This window comes from Bufo gargarizans, chromosome 2 (genome assembly GCF_014858855.1).
Source record: "Bufo gargarizans isolate SCDJY-AF-19 chromosome 2, ASM1485885v1, whole genome shotgun sequence".
NCBI classification, from domain to species: Eukaryota; Metazoa; Chordata; class Amphibia; order Anura; family Bufonidae; genus Bufo; species Bufo gargarizans.
In genome coordinates, this window is record NC_058081.1 from 551,758,007 (window position 1) to 551,776,395 (window position 18,389).

An 18,389-nucleotide genomic window follows, 5' to 3' on the forward strand; every position below is an offset into this window, starting at 1 on the left:
CGGTGCGTGTGGCAATAGGCTATGAAAGCCATGATGAACGTGACCTCGTCCACCTCCCCCCGGGGATGGGTGTCACTGAACTCCCTGAAAACTCTGAACCCGGCGTCATAGTTCCTGGCGGTGTTGGCGGCTAGCGAGCGCTGGACCAGTAACCGTGCAGAAGCTATCAGGGGCTCTAGTCCAACAGGAGGGAGTTGAACGGTGGAGCTGGAACACCGACGGGGTCTGCCTCTGGGAGCTCCTGAAAGAAGACATCATAATTAAAACGAGACAGGGCGTCCGCTGCTACGTTCTGTGCCCCTTGGATGTGGACCGGGACGATATGGAAATTGAAAGACAAGGACAGCCACACAAGTCTACGCAAAAGGGACATGATCCTGCGGGACTTTGCCCTCCCTTTGGATATGATCTCTACCAGGACCTGGCTGTCAGTCCGGAAGATAACCGACCTATTTGCCCAGAGAGAACCCCACACCTGGGCTGCCGCCACAATTGGGTACAATTCTAACAGCGGGGAGGATTTGATGGCCTCAGTCTCGGATATGAGCTCCACCGGCCAACCGCCGACCAACCACTGTGGATGGAAGATGGCAGCGAACCCGCAGGAGGCCGCGGCATCGGTGAAGACCGTGGGGGACGCTGAATCCGGGGATGGTACAAACAAAGAGATACCATTCCACCCGGCCAGGAAAGCCTGCCACATCTGGAGATCCGCCATGGCGTGTCCGTCTAGTTGGATGGTGGAGTCCTGATCCGGGGCTGTCGGGAGGAGACTGAGGAGCCGGGAAGTGAAGGCCCTGCCCTGGGGCATGATCTTGAAAGCACAGTTGAGGAATCCAAGCAGGGACTGGAGCTCCCGCTTGGACAGGACCCTGGAAGAGGCCGCGGAGGAGACGGCGGACTGGATCTTGGCCAGCTTGGCTGCGGGGAGGCTGGCCTCCATGCGGACCGAATCCAGGGTGATGCCCAAGAAGGTGACTCTGGTGCCCGGACCCTCTGTTTTAGCCGATGCCACAGGGACCTCGAGACTGGCAAATAGCTGAAGCAGGCTTGCCAACCCCGAGGGGGAACCCTGGGGCGTCTCCACGATCAGAAAGTCATCCAAATAATGGATGACCATGTCCAGACCCCCGTGGTGGACCAGGATCCAGTGCAGCGCACAGGCGAACCTGTCAAACAGCCACGGGCTGCTCTTGGACCCAAAGGTGAGCCGGTTGGCAAAATAGTAGCCGTCCTCCCAACGCAACCCGTAATACTGCCACAACTGGGGAAGGATGGGGAGTAGTTTAAAGGCGTCCGCAATGTCGGCCTTGGCCAGCCAAGCCCCTTCCCCGGCTAGCAGGACGTACTGGATGGCCTCATCAATGGACGCATATGACATGGAGAACTCCTCTGACGGGATCAGGGAGTTGAGGCTGGGGACAGTTGACATGTGTGGAGCCGACAAGTCATAAATTAAGCGCTTTTTATTAGAGGCCTGCTTGGAGACCAAACCAATCGGGTTTATCCTCCAAGTGCTGAAGGGAATGGCCTCGAACGGGCCCAGCAAAAAACCCTTCCGGACCTCGTCCTGCAAGAGGGTGGCCACCGCCGCCGGATCTTGACAAGCTGACTGCAGGTTCCTTCCCTCCCAGGAAACTTGGGGGAGGGCAATGAGGCCCGTATGGAAACCCCTTTCGAAACCGGTGAGCAGGAACTGGACGGCTTGGTGATCGGGGTGGTTTTGTAATAGGACACACAGGAGCTCAACGTTAACATCGGTCAGTCATAGGTTCTTTCGCTGTCTCTTGGGGCAGCTGGGGCGGGGATGGGCCCTGAAACAGAGGGAGCAGATGTGCAATGCGCGACAGCTATTGAAACTGCAACCCCCCGCGTTGAAATTATTGCACACCTGACTCTGCCCCAGGTATGTGATGGGCCTACCCAGTTTATCGGTGGAGCCCTGGAACCGCTGGGTGCCAGAGGGGCCTGGCAAGGAACCCTCCCGGGCCGGGGTGGGGAGGTTGGGACACCAGTCTGCGGTGTGCTGAATTGACTGGCACGCTGCGCAAGTTGGAGCCTGTAACCCCGCAAAATGGCGACAAAACAGCTCCATATCTAGATTGGCCCAGTCCGTGCGGAACTGAAATTGGGCGAGGGCTGCGGCTGCCTTGGCCGAGAAAGACCGGTGGTAATCGTAGAAGTTGGTCCCGCCGTACTTGTACCCCAAGTCGGTGACCTGGTACAAGTACGAGTCCATCTCTTCCCGCCTCTGTGGCTGGACGCCACATATGGTGTCCCTATAGAGGCTAAAAGCCAGGACGAACTCCGGAATCGATAGTTTTCGGTTCAGTCGGGCGTCCTTGGCCCTGAGAACTACCGAAACCTCCCCGCAACTGATCACTTTGTTCTCTGACACGTCCTGGGACGCAATGAGAATGGACGCCAGGTTGACGTCCCTCCCTGCCAGAATGTCCCTTTTCAGGTTCTCGTGGATGAAGTGCGAAGGGGCAATCTGGGGGCTGGCACGGACCGTACCTGGAGCTGCGTCCTGAGACGTGGAAGGCAAGGCAGGAGGGGCTGGGGAATGTGGTGCCGCCGGAGGCCGGGACTCCAATTCCCCCATCCTGGTCTGTATGTCTGCCACTGAACCTGCCAGGCTGCCAATGGTAGCCTGCAACTGCAGAATGGACAGCTGTATAGACGACAGAGAGGGCTGGTCGTTGGGGCCCTCTGGTTCTGTCATCAGGAGGCGGTACAGCTCCGCCTTCCTCGCGGAAGCGGGATGACGGATTCCCCTCCTGTTGAGCTCTGCGATGAGCTTCGGGATGGTCCAGCTTCGCAGAGAGGGGTTGCTGGTGCGCCCTGACACGGAAGTCCCGGGTAAAGATAGGCTATCATCTGTTTCTGGAGCCTGAGACATCTTTATGCTGCCTGAGGAGGTATGACAACGACAGATGAATGAAAATTCCCCCCCCCCCCCTACGGACAACAAGACGACACCCGTCAGAGGACGGGTTGGTACGGAAATGTGTTTTAATCGATACTTACCCGAATGACTCACGCTACTATTCTCAGAGGTGAGCAGAAACCTATGAACGGAAGCTCGTGAGAAGACATGCTTGACGCCGGGACAAGGTGCAACAGCAACCTCTGGCTGAACCTACCTGCACAAGGAGGAGCCTGGTGACACGATAGAAGCTTGCTTGAAGCTCTGGAGGCCTGAGGCTCTGTTTACATGGAGAAATAAGTTGTGTTGGAACGAGACCCGGCGATGAGTATGAATGACCGGCCCCTATGGCGCGAAGGGAACCGCAAGACTCAGACTACCCACCTCAGGGGAGACAACCTGTTGAACTTTTTTTTTTTTTTTTTCGAAACAGGGAGCACCTGATACCTGAGCGAATCAGGGTACACACCAGACCTGAGCGAATCAGGGTACACCAGACCTGAACGATTCAGGCAACACACCAGACCTGAGCGATTCAGGGAACACACCAGACCTGAGCGATTCAGGGAACACACCAGACCTGAGCGATTCAGGGAACACACCAGACCTGAGCGATTCAGGGAACACACCAGACCTGAGCGATTCAGGGAACACACCAGACCTGAGCGATTCAGGGAACACACCAGACCTGAGCGATTCAGGGAACACACCAGACCTGAGCCATTCAGGGAACACACCAGACCTGAGCGATTCAGGGAGCACACCAGACCTGAGCGATTCAGGGAACACACCAGACCTGAGCGATTCAGGGAACACACCAGACCTGAGCGATTCAGGGAACACACCAGACCTGAGCGATTCAGGGAACACAAGACCTGAGCGATTCAGGGAACACAAGACACACCAGGCCTGAGCGATTCAGGGAACACACCAGGCCTGAGCGATTCAGGGAACACACCAGGCCTGGAACGTTACCCCTAAGTGACTAAGGGGAGGCAGCCGCCGGAGTGATTCAGGGAACCTGAGCCCTGAGCCACCTAGGGAAGACATGGCTCAAGCGACTCTTGGGGACATGACACCTGCGATTTGGAGAAAACATAACCTGAGCGATTCAGGGAAGACATGACACATGCGATTCTTGGGAACCTGACACCTGCGATTTGGAGAAAACATAACCTGAGCGATTCAGGGAAGACATGGCATGACACCTGCGATTTGGAAAAAACATAACCTGAGCGAGTCAGGGAAGACATGACACCTGCGATTCTTGGGAACATGACACCTGCGATTTGGAGAAAACATAACCTGAGCGATTCAGGGAAGACATGGCATGACACCTGCGATTTGGAAAAAACATAACCTGAGCGATTCAGGGAAGACATGACACCTGCGATTCTTGGGGACATAGCACTGGGTAAAAGCCCAGACAACCCCTTTAACCCTGAGGCCCGATGGGTGTAATTCAGAATAACAATTTAAGCTGTATTTTCCATTGAAAACAGTATAATTACTGTTAATATAAGCTATGCATAGTGTAAGAAGGTACCTGGAATCATTGTGGATGGTAGGTACGTGTCACCGAGGTTCCTGGCCTTGGTGAGGTAAGAGCCAGTATTTTATGTGTCCGCAGCAGCTATTGCTAATTGATACCTAAAGAGTGAGATGGCTCTTACTGGGAGTAGTCAAAGGGCTGGGTGGGTGACTACTCCCCATGTTCCAGGGTTTTGCCAGGCAAAAAAAACAGCCAGCACTGCCAGGTATGTGGATTTACCTTCCTCTGACAGTGGAGCTCAGGAGTCTGTGTGCCGTGAACTGAGGGCTGTGCTGGGATTTGAGGTTTGAGCCGGGCTTCAGGACTCAGGCCTCTCTAAAGACGAACAGGCCGCCTATGGACTTGATGAGGCTGAACGGCAAATGTAGTGTCCCACTACGTAAATGTGGGCAATAATCAACGGTCAATTGGGTCACGTTGTTCCCACCTTTTGTGGAACATGGTCATGGTATTTGTATTGCATTATAATGTGTATTGTTATGTTATCTCCTGTGTACCAGGCCTGTAAGGGGTGTAGTTCCTCCTTCTAGGCATTAGAGGGAGGTAGGGAACCCCCTAGTATATATAGTCAGGTCCAGGTCAGGGAGTGTTAGTGTGTAGTTAGAAGCCAGTGTACACTTTAGCTAGAGAGTAGCTGAAGATCAGCTTCTAACATGCAGCTAGATAGCGCAGGTTCCTAGCTTTCATCCAGGGGAAGAAGTTGCCTCCTGAAGATATTTAGCATCTTGTACAGTACAGAGCAGAGCCAATTTTTATCCAGCCAAGTAGAAAGCTGAAGGGCAGAAGGATATTTACAGCAAGAGGATTTATTCCACCAACAAACTGGTGTGCCACCTTTACCGGCACTGGCGTCACAAACTGTAAGGGATCCAGCCACAGGCACGCTAAACCTACAACACCCAGGGCACCACACCTATCACCCGGCCTGGTCCCTATATCCAGAGAGTGCCCCATAGGAACTATGTGTCAGCCTCTCCATCACTGCTATACGCCTGCCAGGGTATCCTACAAACTGTGAGTACTAAGAGCAACCCTCAGTCTGTTAACTGACCCCCGTGACCTCACATTTGCTCACCCTAAGGGACTGGCGTACTGCATATTTTGGCGTCACAAACAGGATGCAAATATTTCTACGCCATAGTGGAATCTGAACTGTGTGCCATAATTGCCTACTAAGTGATAAATGCCCTATCTGTTTATTTGAAAATTTTGGGGCCAAAGAACTGTGGAAAAATTGCGGTGTGAAACTGTACATTGTGGACTGTTTGCTGATTTCTGAGTCACTGCTTGCTGTCAGTGAATTGACAGCATTTTGCTGCAAGATGGCCGCCTAAGCTGACTGAATTTATTGCTGCGCCATCGCTGTATTTTATTGGCGGGAAGAATTTGGCACCTTCTGCTGAGAGAGCGGGAAGGACTGTATTTTCGCGCCACCGCCTCTACATTTAATTTGCATATATGCCAAGATGGACTCCGCCTCCCACATGTTGGATTACCTAGGGGGCGGCCTCCCGTAGCAGTGGGAAGTCTTGTGTGAAGTACTGCGTGCCGCCCTGTTGTGTGCAGTAGAGGGATCGGGCATGTCGCAGAGTGGAGATTCTCCTGCCAGTATGGCATCAGCTGTGTACAAGACCCTGGAGCCTGAAATGATCGGAGAGGAAGAAGAACCACCCGCCTACACTCCGGGACCGGAGAGGCCACCCTGCTCCCCACCGCGGTCGCAGCCCGAGCCGTGCCCCGGCTCGCGTGGTGGATTTGTCAAGCCTACTGTGCAATGGCCTTTACTGATGAGATACGTGCCGCTGCGATACGCAAGACTACCGCCAAAAAGATCTACTTTGAGAAGCTCGCGAAGACGGTATACGAGCACCATGCAAATACCCAGCCCCGTCTGGAAAGAAGGATGGGAGTAGTTGTGACTTTCGATAATGGCCGAGGTTTCGGGTTTATCAAGGACTTCTCCACCGGCCGAGACCTTTATGTAAATTGGAGGTCTGTGAAGCGCAGCTACTTACCCGAATATTTGCACAACCTCCGAGAAGGAGAAGAAGTAGAATTTACCCCCCGCCGAGGGCCTGCGGGGTCATTATGCAACGGCAGTAACCCGTCCCAAGTTGGAACCGGAGGATTGGGAAGAGCCTGAGGAGCCTGTACCTGCTGCAACAACACCGGATCCCTGCAGTGGAGCATCACATGAGACTCTGGAGGAACAGATCGCCAGTCTAGAAGTCCATCTTGATGGCATGCGTCAAATTGCTGTGTCCAGAGTGGCACCAATACCACCTGACAATAGCGATTCGTCCAAGAACTTTGATGTCCCCGGGCCTGCAGTGAAAGATCCCGTCGCCACCAGTTCGGCGACCACCATGACTGCGCCAGCAGAGAAACTGTGTTATGTTAGGAGTCGGGTCCGTCGTACGGGACAGATGACACCCAGACCTATGGAGTCTCCTACATCATTAACCCCCAGGCTTGCGAAGCCTGTACAATTGACAGGCCCATTTGTTTTTCAGCTGCCTGATAATACTATTTTGTGGGCCCAGCCAAGTAGTAATCCTCGTTCCAGGCCAAGACTCAGAGCAGAACCAGGTTGCACCACTTTTGATGACCAGGACGAACTGGACACACACCTGTGAGTAGGCCTGCTAGCCATAATTGCTGAGGGACCCTTACAGTGAATTTAACTGTTTCAGGACAGGAGTCCTATGTTTTGGCACAATGAGCTGCTGCCAGTTTTCCCACGGTCCAGTGGTGGTTGTAAGGCCACTGAAAATTCCAATTGCTCTGCTGCCATGCTGTATTCCAGGACCTCCTGTCTGCTTTAAGTGCCATTCCAAGTTGTGCCTGCTGTTTTGCACCTTTACCCTTTTTAACCCCCTTTTCAGGTTGAGTTGGGTATATTACACCACCACTTTTATCTACCAGGACTTGCCATGGGAAAATATCCCTGAAATGTAGAGTTTTGTGCTGTGACTTTTATGTGCAATATTAATTCAAGAACTGTGCCCAGAGATGACCCCAATGCATGTGGGCCTCTGAGATGCTGTTTTATAGGACTACTGTATTTTATTATTATGGACTATCCTGGTTATTCCTGATACGCTGTACCAGGTCAGCGCCCCTGTTCCACGTACCATCCTGCGTAGAGAACGACGCCCCTTTTCACTGCACTTGTTCCTTTGCCAGCGGAGCTGCCTGATATTTTTATTACAAATGTAGTGGTTGTTGTATATGCCTGCTTTGCATTTTTGTCTTTCAGGTTACAGTCTCCAGCTGGGCGGGCCCCCTGTGTTGCGTCGAGGACGGGCAACCTCAAAGCAGCGGTGTATGTAGTGTCCCACTATGTAAATGTGGGCACTAATCAAGGGTCAATTGGGTCACGTTGTTCCCCACCTTTTGTGGAACATGGTCATGGTATTTGTATTGCATTATAATGTGTATTGTCATGTTATCTCCTGTGTACCAGGCCTGTTAGAAGTGTAGTTCCTCCTACTAGGCAGTAGAGGGAGCTAGGGAACCACCTAGTATATATAGTCAGGTCCAGTTCAGGGAGTGTTAGTGTGTAGTTAGAAGCCAGTGTACACTTTAGCTAGAGAGTAGCTGAAGATCAGCTTCTAACATGAAGCTAGATAGCCCAGGTTCCTGTCATGCCCGGCTCTGACTATGTGCGGAGGTCGGCCAGAATAGCAGCACGTGTTTAGTGTTTGTTTTGGAGTCGTGCTGGATCCGCCTCCCATCAGGTGCACTGGGTGGGGTCATTAGTTTAAATGGCTCTCAATTCCAGTGCTCTGAGCGGGTTATAGAAATCAGTCTGGCCTAGGAAGCAAGCAAGGAAGGAAGGTTTTCTGTCCCAGCTCTGATAAGATAAGTGTGGTTTCTGTTTTTGTTGTTTGCTGTTTTAGTTGTGTTTGTGTCATCTCTCCCTTCCAGGTTCTGTGTGAGCAGGCTGCTCCTATTTCCCCTTTTCACCATCTCAGGGAATTTAGGGTGTATTAGCCCAGGCACGAGGACACAGCATTCCTACCACCAAGGTCTGCCTGTGGGCTGAGCAGTGCAGGGAGAGAGGTCAGGGATTAGCTAGGAGGTGACCCTTCCCCTGCTTCTCGCTCAGAGCCTGGTTGTTGGTTTTTCTGTGTGTCTGAGTGCGTGTCCGCCGTGACATTATAACCCGCCAAACTTTGACTGTCATTGCTCAGTGGTTTTGTGATGGCGTCAATTGAAGCGTTAGTTGACCGCATGCAGGGGCTATCCCTAGAGGTTGCGGAGCTACGTGGTTCGGTCACACGGTGTCAGAATGCTCTGGCATCAGGTGCAGGTCAAATTTGTGTGGAGCTTAAAGTGGCTCTTCATGATCGATTTTCAGGGGGTACGGATGACTTTATCCGTTTTAGAGAATCCTGCAAATGGTATTTTCGGCTGCGTCCATCGTCGTCAGGTGATGAGAGTCAGAGGATAGGAATAATCATTTCTCTGCTTAAAGGGGACGCGCAATCCTGGGCCTTTTCTCTGCCACCAGGTTCTCGGGCCCTCCGGTCGGTGGAGGAATTTTTTAAGGCTCTGGGATTAATCTACGATGACCCAGATCGGGTCTCGATGGCGGAGTCGAGGTTACGTAATTTATTTCAGGGTGAACATACTGCAGAGGCTTACTGTGTTGAGTTTAGAAGATGGGCTACGGAATCAGAGTGGAATGATCCCGCATTGCGTAGTCAGTTTTGTCAAGGATTATCTGAGAGATTGAAGGATGCCCTTGCTTTTCATGAATACCCAGACTCTTTGGAGAATGCCATGTCTTTAGCAGTACGGTTAGATAGACGTATCAGAGAAAGGTGTAGGGCTCTCTCCGCGCAAGGGATCCCTTCTGCGAGTGGTTTTGTCTCTACTACCTCCCCGGGTGATGTTACAGGTAACTCTGGGATAGCGGAGGAACCCATGCAGCTGGGTCAGGTTTCTTGCCATTCTAATAGTAGAGACTTTAGGAAATTGCACAAACTGTGTTACTATTGTGGAAAGAGTGATCATTTTATTTTTGCTTGTCCTTATGTTAAACCGCAGGTGGAAGTGAAAAAGAAAGAAAAAAAACTTCCCTGTCACTTGGTAGCGTGAATGGTGTGGTGGAGCAGGCAGGTATGCAAGCTCCCTGCAGTTCCCGTTTTCTCCTTCCAGCTGTGGTGGCGCTAGAGTTAAGAATTTTTTGTTGTTGAAGTATTCCTTGATTGTGGTGCTGGGGTAAACCTAATTGACTCTCTTTTTCTTCAAAATCTAGGACTAAGTACTTGCACTTTAGAGAATGAGATTCGAGTTTTTGCAATTGATTCTTCCCCTCTTTCTCAAAGGAGTCTTACTCACATTGTTCATGGTATTCACTTAAGGGTGGGTGATGCACATGTTGAAATTATTTCTTGTTTTTTCATGAAGGATTTGCCAGCTCCTATAGTTTTGGGGTTGCCATGGTTGACTAAACATAACCCAATTAGAGATTGTCAAGCGAGACAAATCATTGGTTGGAGTGAGTTTTGTTCAGATAATTGTCTTGGCACATCTATCTCTGGGCTGTCCACTACGATTTTACCTCAGTATCTCTCAGATTTTGCGGATGTCTTTTTGGAGGGTGGGGCTCAGGAATTACCCCCTCATCGAGACTATGATTGTCCAGTTAATCTCATCCCTGGGGCTAAATTGCCAAAATCTCGGCTTTACAACCTTTCTCAACCCGAAAGAGAGGTCATGCGAAAGTATATCGCCGAGAGTTTGGCAAAAGGTCATATTAGGCCATCTAAGTCTCCGGTGGCAGTAGGCTTGTTCTTTGTAAAGAAAAAGGATGGATCGCTGAGACCATGTTTGGACTTCCGGGAATTTAACCGTATTACGGTCCGGGATCCATATCCCCTGCCTTTGATTTCTGACCTTTTTGATCAGATTGTGGGAGCCAATGTGTTCTCCAAGTTTGATTTGAGAGGGGCCTACAACTTGATCAGAATCAAGGAGGGGGATGAGTGGAAAACGGCCTTCAATACGCACAAGGGTCATTTTGAGAATCTGGTTATGCCTTTTGGGTTGACGAATGCGCCAGCAGTATTTCAGCGATTCGTCAATTACATTTTTCATCACCTGGTGGGGAGGTTCGTGGTGGTTTATTTGGATGACATTTTAATTTATTCTCCTGATCTGAAGACCCATCAGGATCATGTGAGACAGGTTTTGACGATCCTTCGGGAGAATAAATTATATGCTAAATTGGAGAAATGTTTATTTTCGTGCAGGAGCTTCCGTTCTTGGGATATCTGCTTTCTGACTCTGGTTTTCGTATGGACCCCGAAAAGGTCCGGGCGGTTCTGGAATAGGACCGACCAGAGAATCAGAAAGCTTTGATGCGGTTCTTGGGATTTACTAATTATTATAGGAAATGTATTTCAAACTATTCCACCATTGTAAGACCTCTCACGGATATGACTAAGAAGGGCGCTGACGTCTCTGTCTGGTGGATGAGGCATTGCAGGCCTTTTCGGCTATTAAGGAGCGTTTTGCGTCTGCTCCCATTCTGGTGCAGCCCGATTTGTCTCAGCCATTCATTGTGGAGGTTGATGCATCTGAAGTGGGGGTTGGAGTGGTACTGTCGCAGGGTTCATCTACTGGCAAATGGGTCCCGTGTGCTCTCGGTCGCCAAGAGGAATTATGATGTTGGAGATAGAGAGTTGCTGGCTATCAAGTTGGCCTTTGAGGAATGGCGTCACTGGTTGGAGGGGGCGTCTCACCCCATTACGGTATATACAGACCATAAGAATTTGGCTTACTTGCAATCTGCCTATCGTTTGAACCCTAGACAGGCCAGATGGTCACTGTTTTTTACCAGGTTCAATTTTGTGGTTACCTTTCGCCCAGGGGTTAAGAACGTAAGAGCCTTGTCTCGCAGCTTTCCTGGGGGAGGTGATTCAGAGGATCCTGCTCCGATTTTGGCTGATGGGGTGGTGGTCTCCGCTCTGTACCCCGAATTGGAGATGGAGGTGTTGGGAGCCCAGGAGGGGGCTCCTGGTTCTTGTCCCCCAGGGAGGTTGTTTGTTCCTGAGGGCCTGCAATACAAGGTATTTAAGGAACATCACGATACTGTCCTTGCTGGGCATCCTGGTGGTAAGTCGACCTTTGATCTTGTGTCCCGGAGGTTCTGGTGGCCCGGGTTACGTAAGAGCAATGAGGATTACGTGGCAGCTTGTGAAACCTGTGCTGGTTCACTTCTTCCACTGTCTATTCCATCTCGTCCCTGGACGCACTTGTCTATGGACTTTATTACGGATCTACCGAGTTCCTCCGGGAGAACAGTGATTTTGGTGGTAGTTGACCGTTTCAGTAAAATGGCTCACTTTATATCTTTATCTAGTCTGCCTAACGCCAAGACCCTTGCGTAGATATTTGTGTATAATATTGTGAAATTGCATGGTATTCCTTCGGATGTGGTCTTCGATAGGGGCACGCAGTTTGTCTCCAGGTTTTGGAGGGCGTTCTGCTCTCGGCTTGGCATTCAACTTTCGTTCTCATCGGCCTTTCATCCGCAGTCGAATGGACAGACAGAGCGTACTAATCAAAACCTGGAGACCTACTTGAGGTGCTTTGTGGCTGAGAATCAGGAGGACTGGTCCTCATTCTTGTCTCTAGCAGAATTTGCTTTGAATAACCATAGGCAGGAGTCCACGGGTAAGTCGCCGTTTTTCGGCGCATACGGCTTTCATCCTCAGTTTGGTACCTTTTCTGGGACTGGTTCCTCTGGGATGCCAGAGGAGGAGAGATTTTCTTCTGCCTTGTCTTCCATCTGGCGGAAGATCCAAGGGAATTTGGAGAGGATGGGTGAGAGGTATAAGCGAATGGCTGACAAGAGACGTGTGACTGGTCCGGACCTGTGTGTGGGTGATCTGAAGTTGAGAGTGCCATCTTGGAAACTGGGTCCAAGATTTATCGGTCCGTGCAAAATATCTGCAGTGATCAACCCAGTAGATCTTCCGCAAACTTGGAGGATTCATGATGTGTTCCACAGGTCTTTACTGAAAAAATATGTAAAACCGGTGCAACCATCGCCATTGCCTCCTTCTCCTGTTCTGGTCGATGGAAATTTGGAGTTCGAGATCTCCGGGGTTCTCGACTCTAGAGTTCTTCGGGGTTCCCTTCAGTATCTGGTACACTGGAAGGGATACGGCCCTGAGGAGAGGATGTGGGTTCCTGCACGGGATGTCAGTGCCAGCCGACTGGTGAGGGCTTTTCATAGATCCCATCCAGATAAGGTTGGTCCGGGGTGTCCGGAGGTCACCCAGTAGAAGGGGGGGTACTGTCATGCCCGGCTCTGACTATGTGTGGAGGTTAGCTAGAATAGCAGCACGTGTTTAGTGTTTGTTTTGGAGTCGTGCTGGATCCGCCTCCCATCAGGTGCACTGGGTGGGGTCATTAGTTTAAATGGCTCTCAATTCCAGTGCTCTGAGCGGGTTATAGAAATCAGTCTGGCCTAGGAAGCAAGCAAGGAAGGAAGGTTTTCTGTCCCAGCTCTGATAAGATAAGTGTGGTTTCTGTTTTTGTTGTTTGCTGTTTTAGTTGTGTTTGTGTCATCTCTCCCTTCCAGGTTCTGTGCGAGCAGGCTGCTCCTATTTCCCCTTTTCACCATCTCAGGGAATTTAGGGTGTATTAGCCCAGGCACGAGGACACAGCATTCCTACCACCAAGGTCTGCCTGTGGGCTGAGAAGTGCAGGGAGAGAGGTCAGGGATTAGCTAGGAGGTGACCCTTCCCATGCTTCTCGCTCAGAGCCTGGTTGTTGGTTTTTCTGTGTGTCTGAGTGTGTGTCCGCCGTGACAGTTCCTAGCTTGCATCCAGGGGAAGAAGTTGCCTCCTGAAGATATCTAGCATCTTGTACAGTACAGAGCAGAGCCAATTTTTATTTCAGCCAAGTAGAAAGCCGAAGGGCAGAAGGATATTTACAGCAAGAGGATTTATACCAGAGGAAGGTTTCCCTACCCAAGGATAAAGCCAGCTATAGGCCATACGGGCCTTGGAGAAAGCCAGACAGGAGCTAAAGAGAGTACAGCCTGATCTATGAGTGTTATTCCCTCTGAGTATCTTACAAGGACTTTGCCTGCCATTTATGTGAAGCCTGCCTGTTACAAAGATCTTTCATATGGAACTGTTTGAAGCCTGTATATAGTTGAACTGATCAGTAAAGTGGAGTTCCAGTTCACTACAAACGTGTGTACCTCCATTATTCCTCCAACAAACCGGTGTGCCACAGTTACCGGCACTGGCGTCACAAACTGTAAGGGATACAGCCACAGGCACGCTAAACCTACAACACCCAGGGCACCTCACCTATCACCCGGCCTGGTCCCTATATCCAGAGAGTGCCCCAGAGGAACTACGTGCCAGCCTCTCCATCACTGCTGTACGCCTGCCCAGGGTATCCTACAAACTGTGAGTACTAAGAGCAACCCTCGGTCTGTTAACTGACCCCCGTGACCTCACATTTGCTCACCCTAAGGGACTGGCGTACTGCACTAACAGGGTGTGAATTAACACCCAGGAGAAAAGGCAACTTTTATTGTTTATGGACTTTCCTTGTGTGTGAACAAACACCAAGCCACCTGCGTTTTGTCATACAGCTTATCTGCATTTTGTTATACACCAATGTGTGAATAAACACCGCTGTTTGATTCAAGAACTGTGTGCTTTGCCTCTATACTGCATCCGCTAGTCCTAACTACCAGAGCGAATCCCCACAATAGGAACATCCTAGATGCAGAAATAATTACATTAGAAACATATACAGCTGTGTTTTTGTGAACCCCATATCTCTGGTGTGTATATTATTATTGAATAAAATGTTAAAAATGATTATATAATATAAAAATAACATAAATTAAAATGTGTTTACCCAATGTACACTAATGCCTCATAATGCAGCCTCCAATTTTTATGGTGTAGTAATTTAGCTCATGTAGAGCTAAGGGCCTATGCTGTACGCCCCCAATTTCAGGCATAGGGATACAGTTACTTTCTTTTAGCTTTATATGGACTCCAATTGAGTAGAAAGCTACCATATGGCGATACACTATGATTACAACTTTGTACTATAGAAGTCCCACTGAGGTCCTGTTGCCTGCGGGAGCCCAAAGGCACCAGTAATGTAAACAGTGCATGGTAGGTGGAGGCTCAGGCACTACAAGTTACAGCTCTGGCCAAATGTATGGTGCCTTAAGATGTATTCACATGGGGTGATAACAGCTCTGTAGAGAGTCTTAAAGGAATTCATGTTGTGTAATTGAAATAAAAATCCATCCTCTTCATTAGCTAAAGCGTGTAGTAGAAAAAATGATGCAACCACCAAATACTATATAAGAAGTCACCAGAGACCTAGGCTCTGGGCATACATCCAAATCTCCAACTGTGCCCATAGTTATCAAACATTTTATAATACTGGTCTCCTCTTATGAGGCAGATAGATCTTTTGGGTCCCCTCAAGCTTCAAGGCTCAGGTGTGTCTGTTATCTCTCCACCCTATGAACTTACACCCTTGGATGTCACCTTGGCATTGACTTACTTTGTGACTTTTAATACTCTAATAATTTACAATAAAAGAGCCCATTGTTTTTTTTGTCCATGATGTGAAAGGAACATGAGTTATGGCTCCAAATTTCCACCAAATTAATGGAATCATAATACTGCCCCTATAGGAAACTATCACACTATAGAATACCTTGATTTGCCACTGTTTTCATACATTCATGCGACATATGCCATTTCTAGGCCCCATCATACCAGCAAAGGTGTGTAACCCTGTTCTGCCAGATTCAGCCACCTCTAAATGCAAAGTCTTATACGTCAGCATCATAGTGCATAGAATGCATTCTCCTCAGTGACGATATCGTGTGTGCCTATATGTGTCATACATGTGTAGCCAGGGTTACACACTGCCCACATCAAGCAATTATTCATGATTTATTGGCCCCAGCTGCTTGAATGAGGAGTCTAAAAACCATTTACGGACTGTCACTGTGTGTGAGCGGAGAGGAATAAGAAGAAAGAGGTGACAGGAAAAGATAATGACACTGGAGGCGATGTGATGGAGAGACCTAGTAGGAATATGGCAGAATGAGACTTTCCAGGGGCACCAACCTTGTTGTACAGGGCACAGATATGCAGAGCGGTGTTGCCTGAAGCGTTCTGAGCAGCAGGGTCAGCCCCATAAAAGAGTAGATGCTCTAAGTGTTGTGAGTGGCCATGCTGGCAGGCCTGGGTGAGAGAAAACACATCAACATTCATTATGATGAATCTAGAATTTAAGACACAGCTGTCATTGTAACACGATGATTAAAGAGGACCTGTCACCATAAAAATGCAATGCAATCTGAACCATGTTGTAGAACAGGAGAAGCCGAGCAGATTAATAAATAGCTTTGTGATAAAAGATTTAGTAAAACCTGTCATTTATACATTTATATATTTGCTTTTTCTTCCTCCTGTGAACAGCTATTGGTACAGGAGGAAGGAGTTATCAGTGATTGATAGCATTGTGTGTATAAGTGTGCATAAGAGATAGCCGTCAGCCTTCGGTAACACCTCCTTCCTGTACCGATAGCTGTTCACAGGAAGTGGGGAAAAAAGCTAATTTATAAATGTATGAATTACAAGTTTTACTGAATCTTTTCCCACAAAACTATATATCAATCTGCTCATCTTTTTTCTGCTCTATAACCTGGTGCTTTCAGACTGCATTGCATTTTGTGGTGACAGGTCCTCTTTAAGTTATACAGGGAGGAGCAGGGCAAATCTCCTAAATACTTTTCCGTATATACGGTTCTTGAGTCCTTAGATGGCTATAAATCATGGATACCCCACATTACAGCTCCTACAGGGGTTGATATCCAGCTTTACCAAATTTCTAAATGTAATGTGTGCAACATTGCTGCTAAACCGCCGCAAAACGGTGTCATTTTGTGAAAACCCAAGAAAAAAATGGAGATTGACAGTTGTCATGTAAACTCACCTTAAAACTGAAACTTTTTGGGGACATTTATTAAGACCAGCGTTTTCCACACTTGTCTTAAGCATGGGAAATGATAAATAAGCAGGGTCTAATGGTCTACCCACTTCTCACTTGACACGCGCCCCCTACTTTTCTCCCCACTTCAGAAAAGTGATGTGAGCAGGAAAAAGTCACAGACTTAACAGTAAAATGCCTTGCAACAAAATCTGGGACTTATGTACCCCACTATTGGGGAATATACAGTATATTTTAATAAATGCCCCACTTTCTCATTAGAAAAACCTAACAAGACCTTTATGAACTATAAAGGTGACCATATTGGTCGTCACCCTGCTTTCCCAGAAACAGATATTACTAGAAATTGCATAACATATGTAACAGTTTGATAGAGGATGATGACTGAAATACATATTCACTTGGCAACTTCTCTAAACTCAGAACTGCCCTTTTCCTCATAGTTTCCATCATAGCTGGTTGACAGCTAATATAGCTGCTGCAGGGTGCTAAGGGTTGCTGCACTCAACTATTTTAGTTTCCCACAAGAGGAGAACCTAACTGCTATAAACAATTGCAGACAATCAATGCCTCTAAATCAGCAGATAACTCTGGTATTGCTATTGTCAACCATCCTCCCACTTTGTTGCCTCTGGTGTAGCAATTAGAGATGAGCGAAGTTCTCAAAAATTTGGTTCGGCCGGTTCGCCGAATTTTCCAAAAAGATTTGATTCAATCCGAATTTATTCATGGAGAATCGTGTTAAAAAACAGCTATTTCCTGGCTTCAAAGAGCCTGTATAGTGGTCTAGAACACTGTGCCTTGCAGTAACACGCATATGGAGTCTGCTGTGGTAGTGAAACAATACTGTGAGTCAGTATGACACGCACATGACAGGCGTCGCTCTTAGAATCACTGCACACTTTACTTATTTTAGCAGTTACGGGGCCAAAACTGACCAAATAACTCAAGTGTGAAGCCTTACAGGTCGATGTTAGCGCCAGGTATAAAGAACCGTGCAGAGGCCCAAGATCCTACTGTAGCCTGAAAGAGCGCACTCCTTTTACACCATCGTCAGATGATTCCAAATAGATGTCTACAGAACCTGCTCTACTAAATGCTTATACAAGTAGAGCCCCCCTGACAGAGTGGAGAGGGTGTCATCAATAAGTTTGTGTTGACGTCACTGATTATTCTGCCCTTCCTCTGATCCGTCAGAACAATAACCCCCCAACAATAACCCCCCAAAAAACAGATCCTCTGTGTTGAGCATACGCCTTCACTCGATCAGCATTTGGTCAGTATTCCATCAGTATTGCTTCTGTGTTTTGTACCCACTCCTGCTTTTGGCTACCAAATCATAAGCCAATTCTGAGGGGACCATACAGGCCTTACAGCTGCTACACAGACAGGATCCGTTGTGCATCTCATTTTTCCTTCCTTCTGACAGATCAGAAGAAGGGTCAAATAAATGATTATGTCAACCAGGCCAAAAAGTCAAAATAGTGGCCAGGTCATGGATTGGGGTGGGTGGGAGAACAGCTTGAGTTGAGATAGCAGCAGCATGAGGAGACCACAGAGTGGCCCAGTGACATAGTGGGGAGGTGGCAGCAGCAGCAGCAGCATGAGGAGATCACAGAGTGGCCTATTTACATAGTGTTTAGGTGGCAGCAACATGAGGAAGCCACAGAATGGACCAGTGGCATAGCGTTGAGTTAGCAGCAGCATGAGAAGGCCACAGACTGGCAAGGTTACATAGTGTGGAGTTGGCAGCAGCAGCATGAGTGGGCCAGTCACATAGTGTTGATTTGGCAGCAGCATGAGGAGACCACAGAGTGGCAAGGTGACATAGTGTAGAGGTGGCAGCAGCATAAGGAGACCACAGAGTGGCCCATTTAC

The 18,389-nt window shown here is 48.8% G+C and overlaps 1 protein-coding gene across 1 annotated transcript in view; it reads right to left on the reverse strand.

Moving 5' to 3' along the window:
- The window catches only part of SHANK1 (SH3 and multiple ankyrin repeat domains 1), a 511,391-nt gene that overhangs the window by 328,013 nt on the left and 164,989 nt on the right, over window positions 1-18,389 (reverse strand). The window contains exon 7 of the mRNA XM_044281565.1: window positions 15,626-15,742. Within this exon, the coding sequence (XP_044137500.1) occupies window positions 15,626-15,742 (117 nt within the window). The remainder of the gene's footprint in view (window positions 1-15,625; window positions 15,743-18,389) is intronic.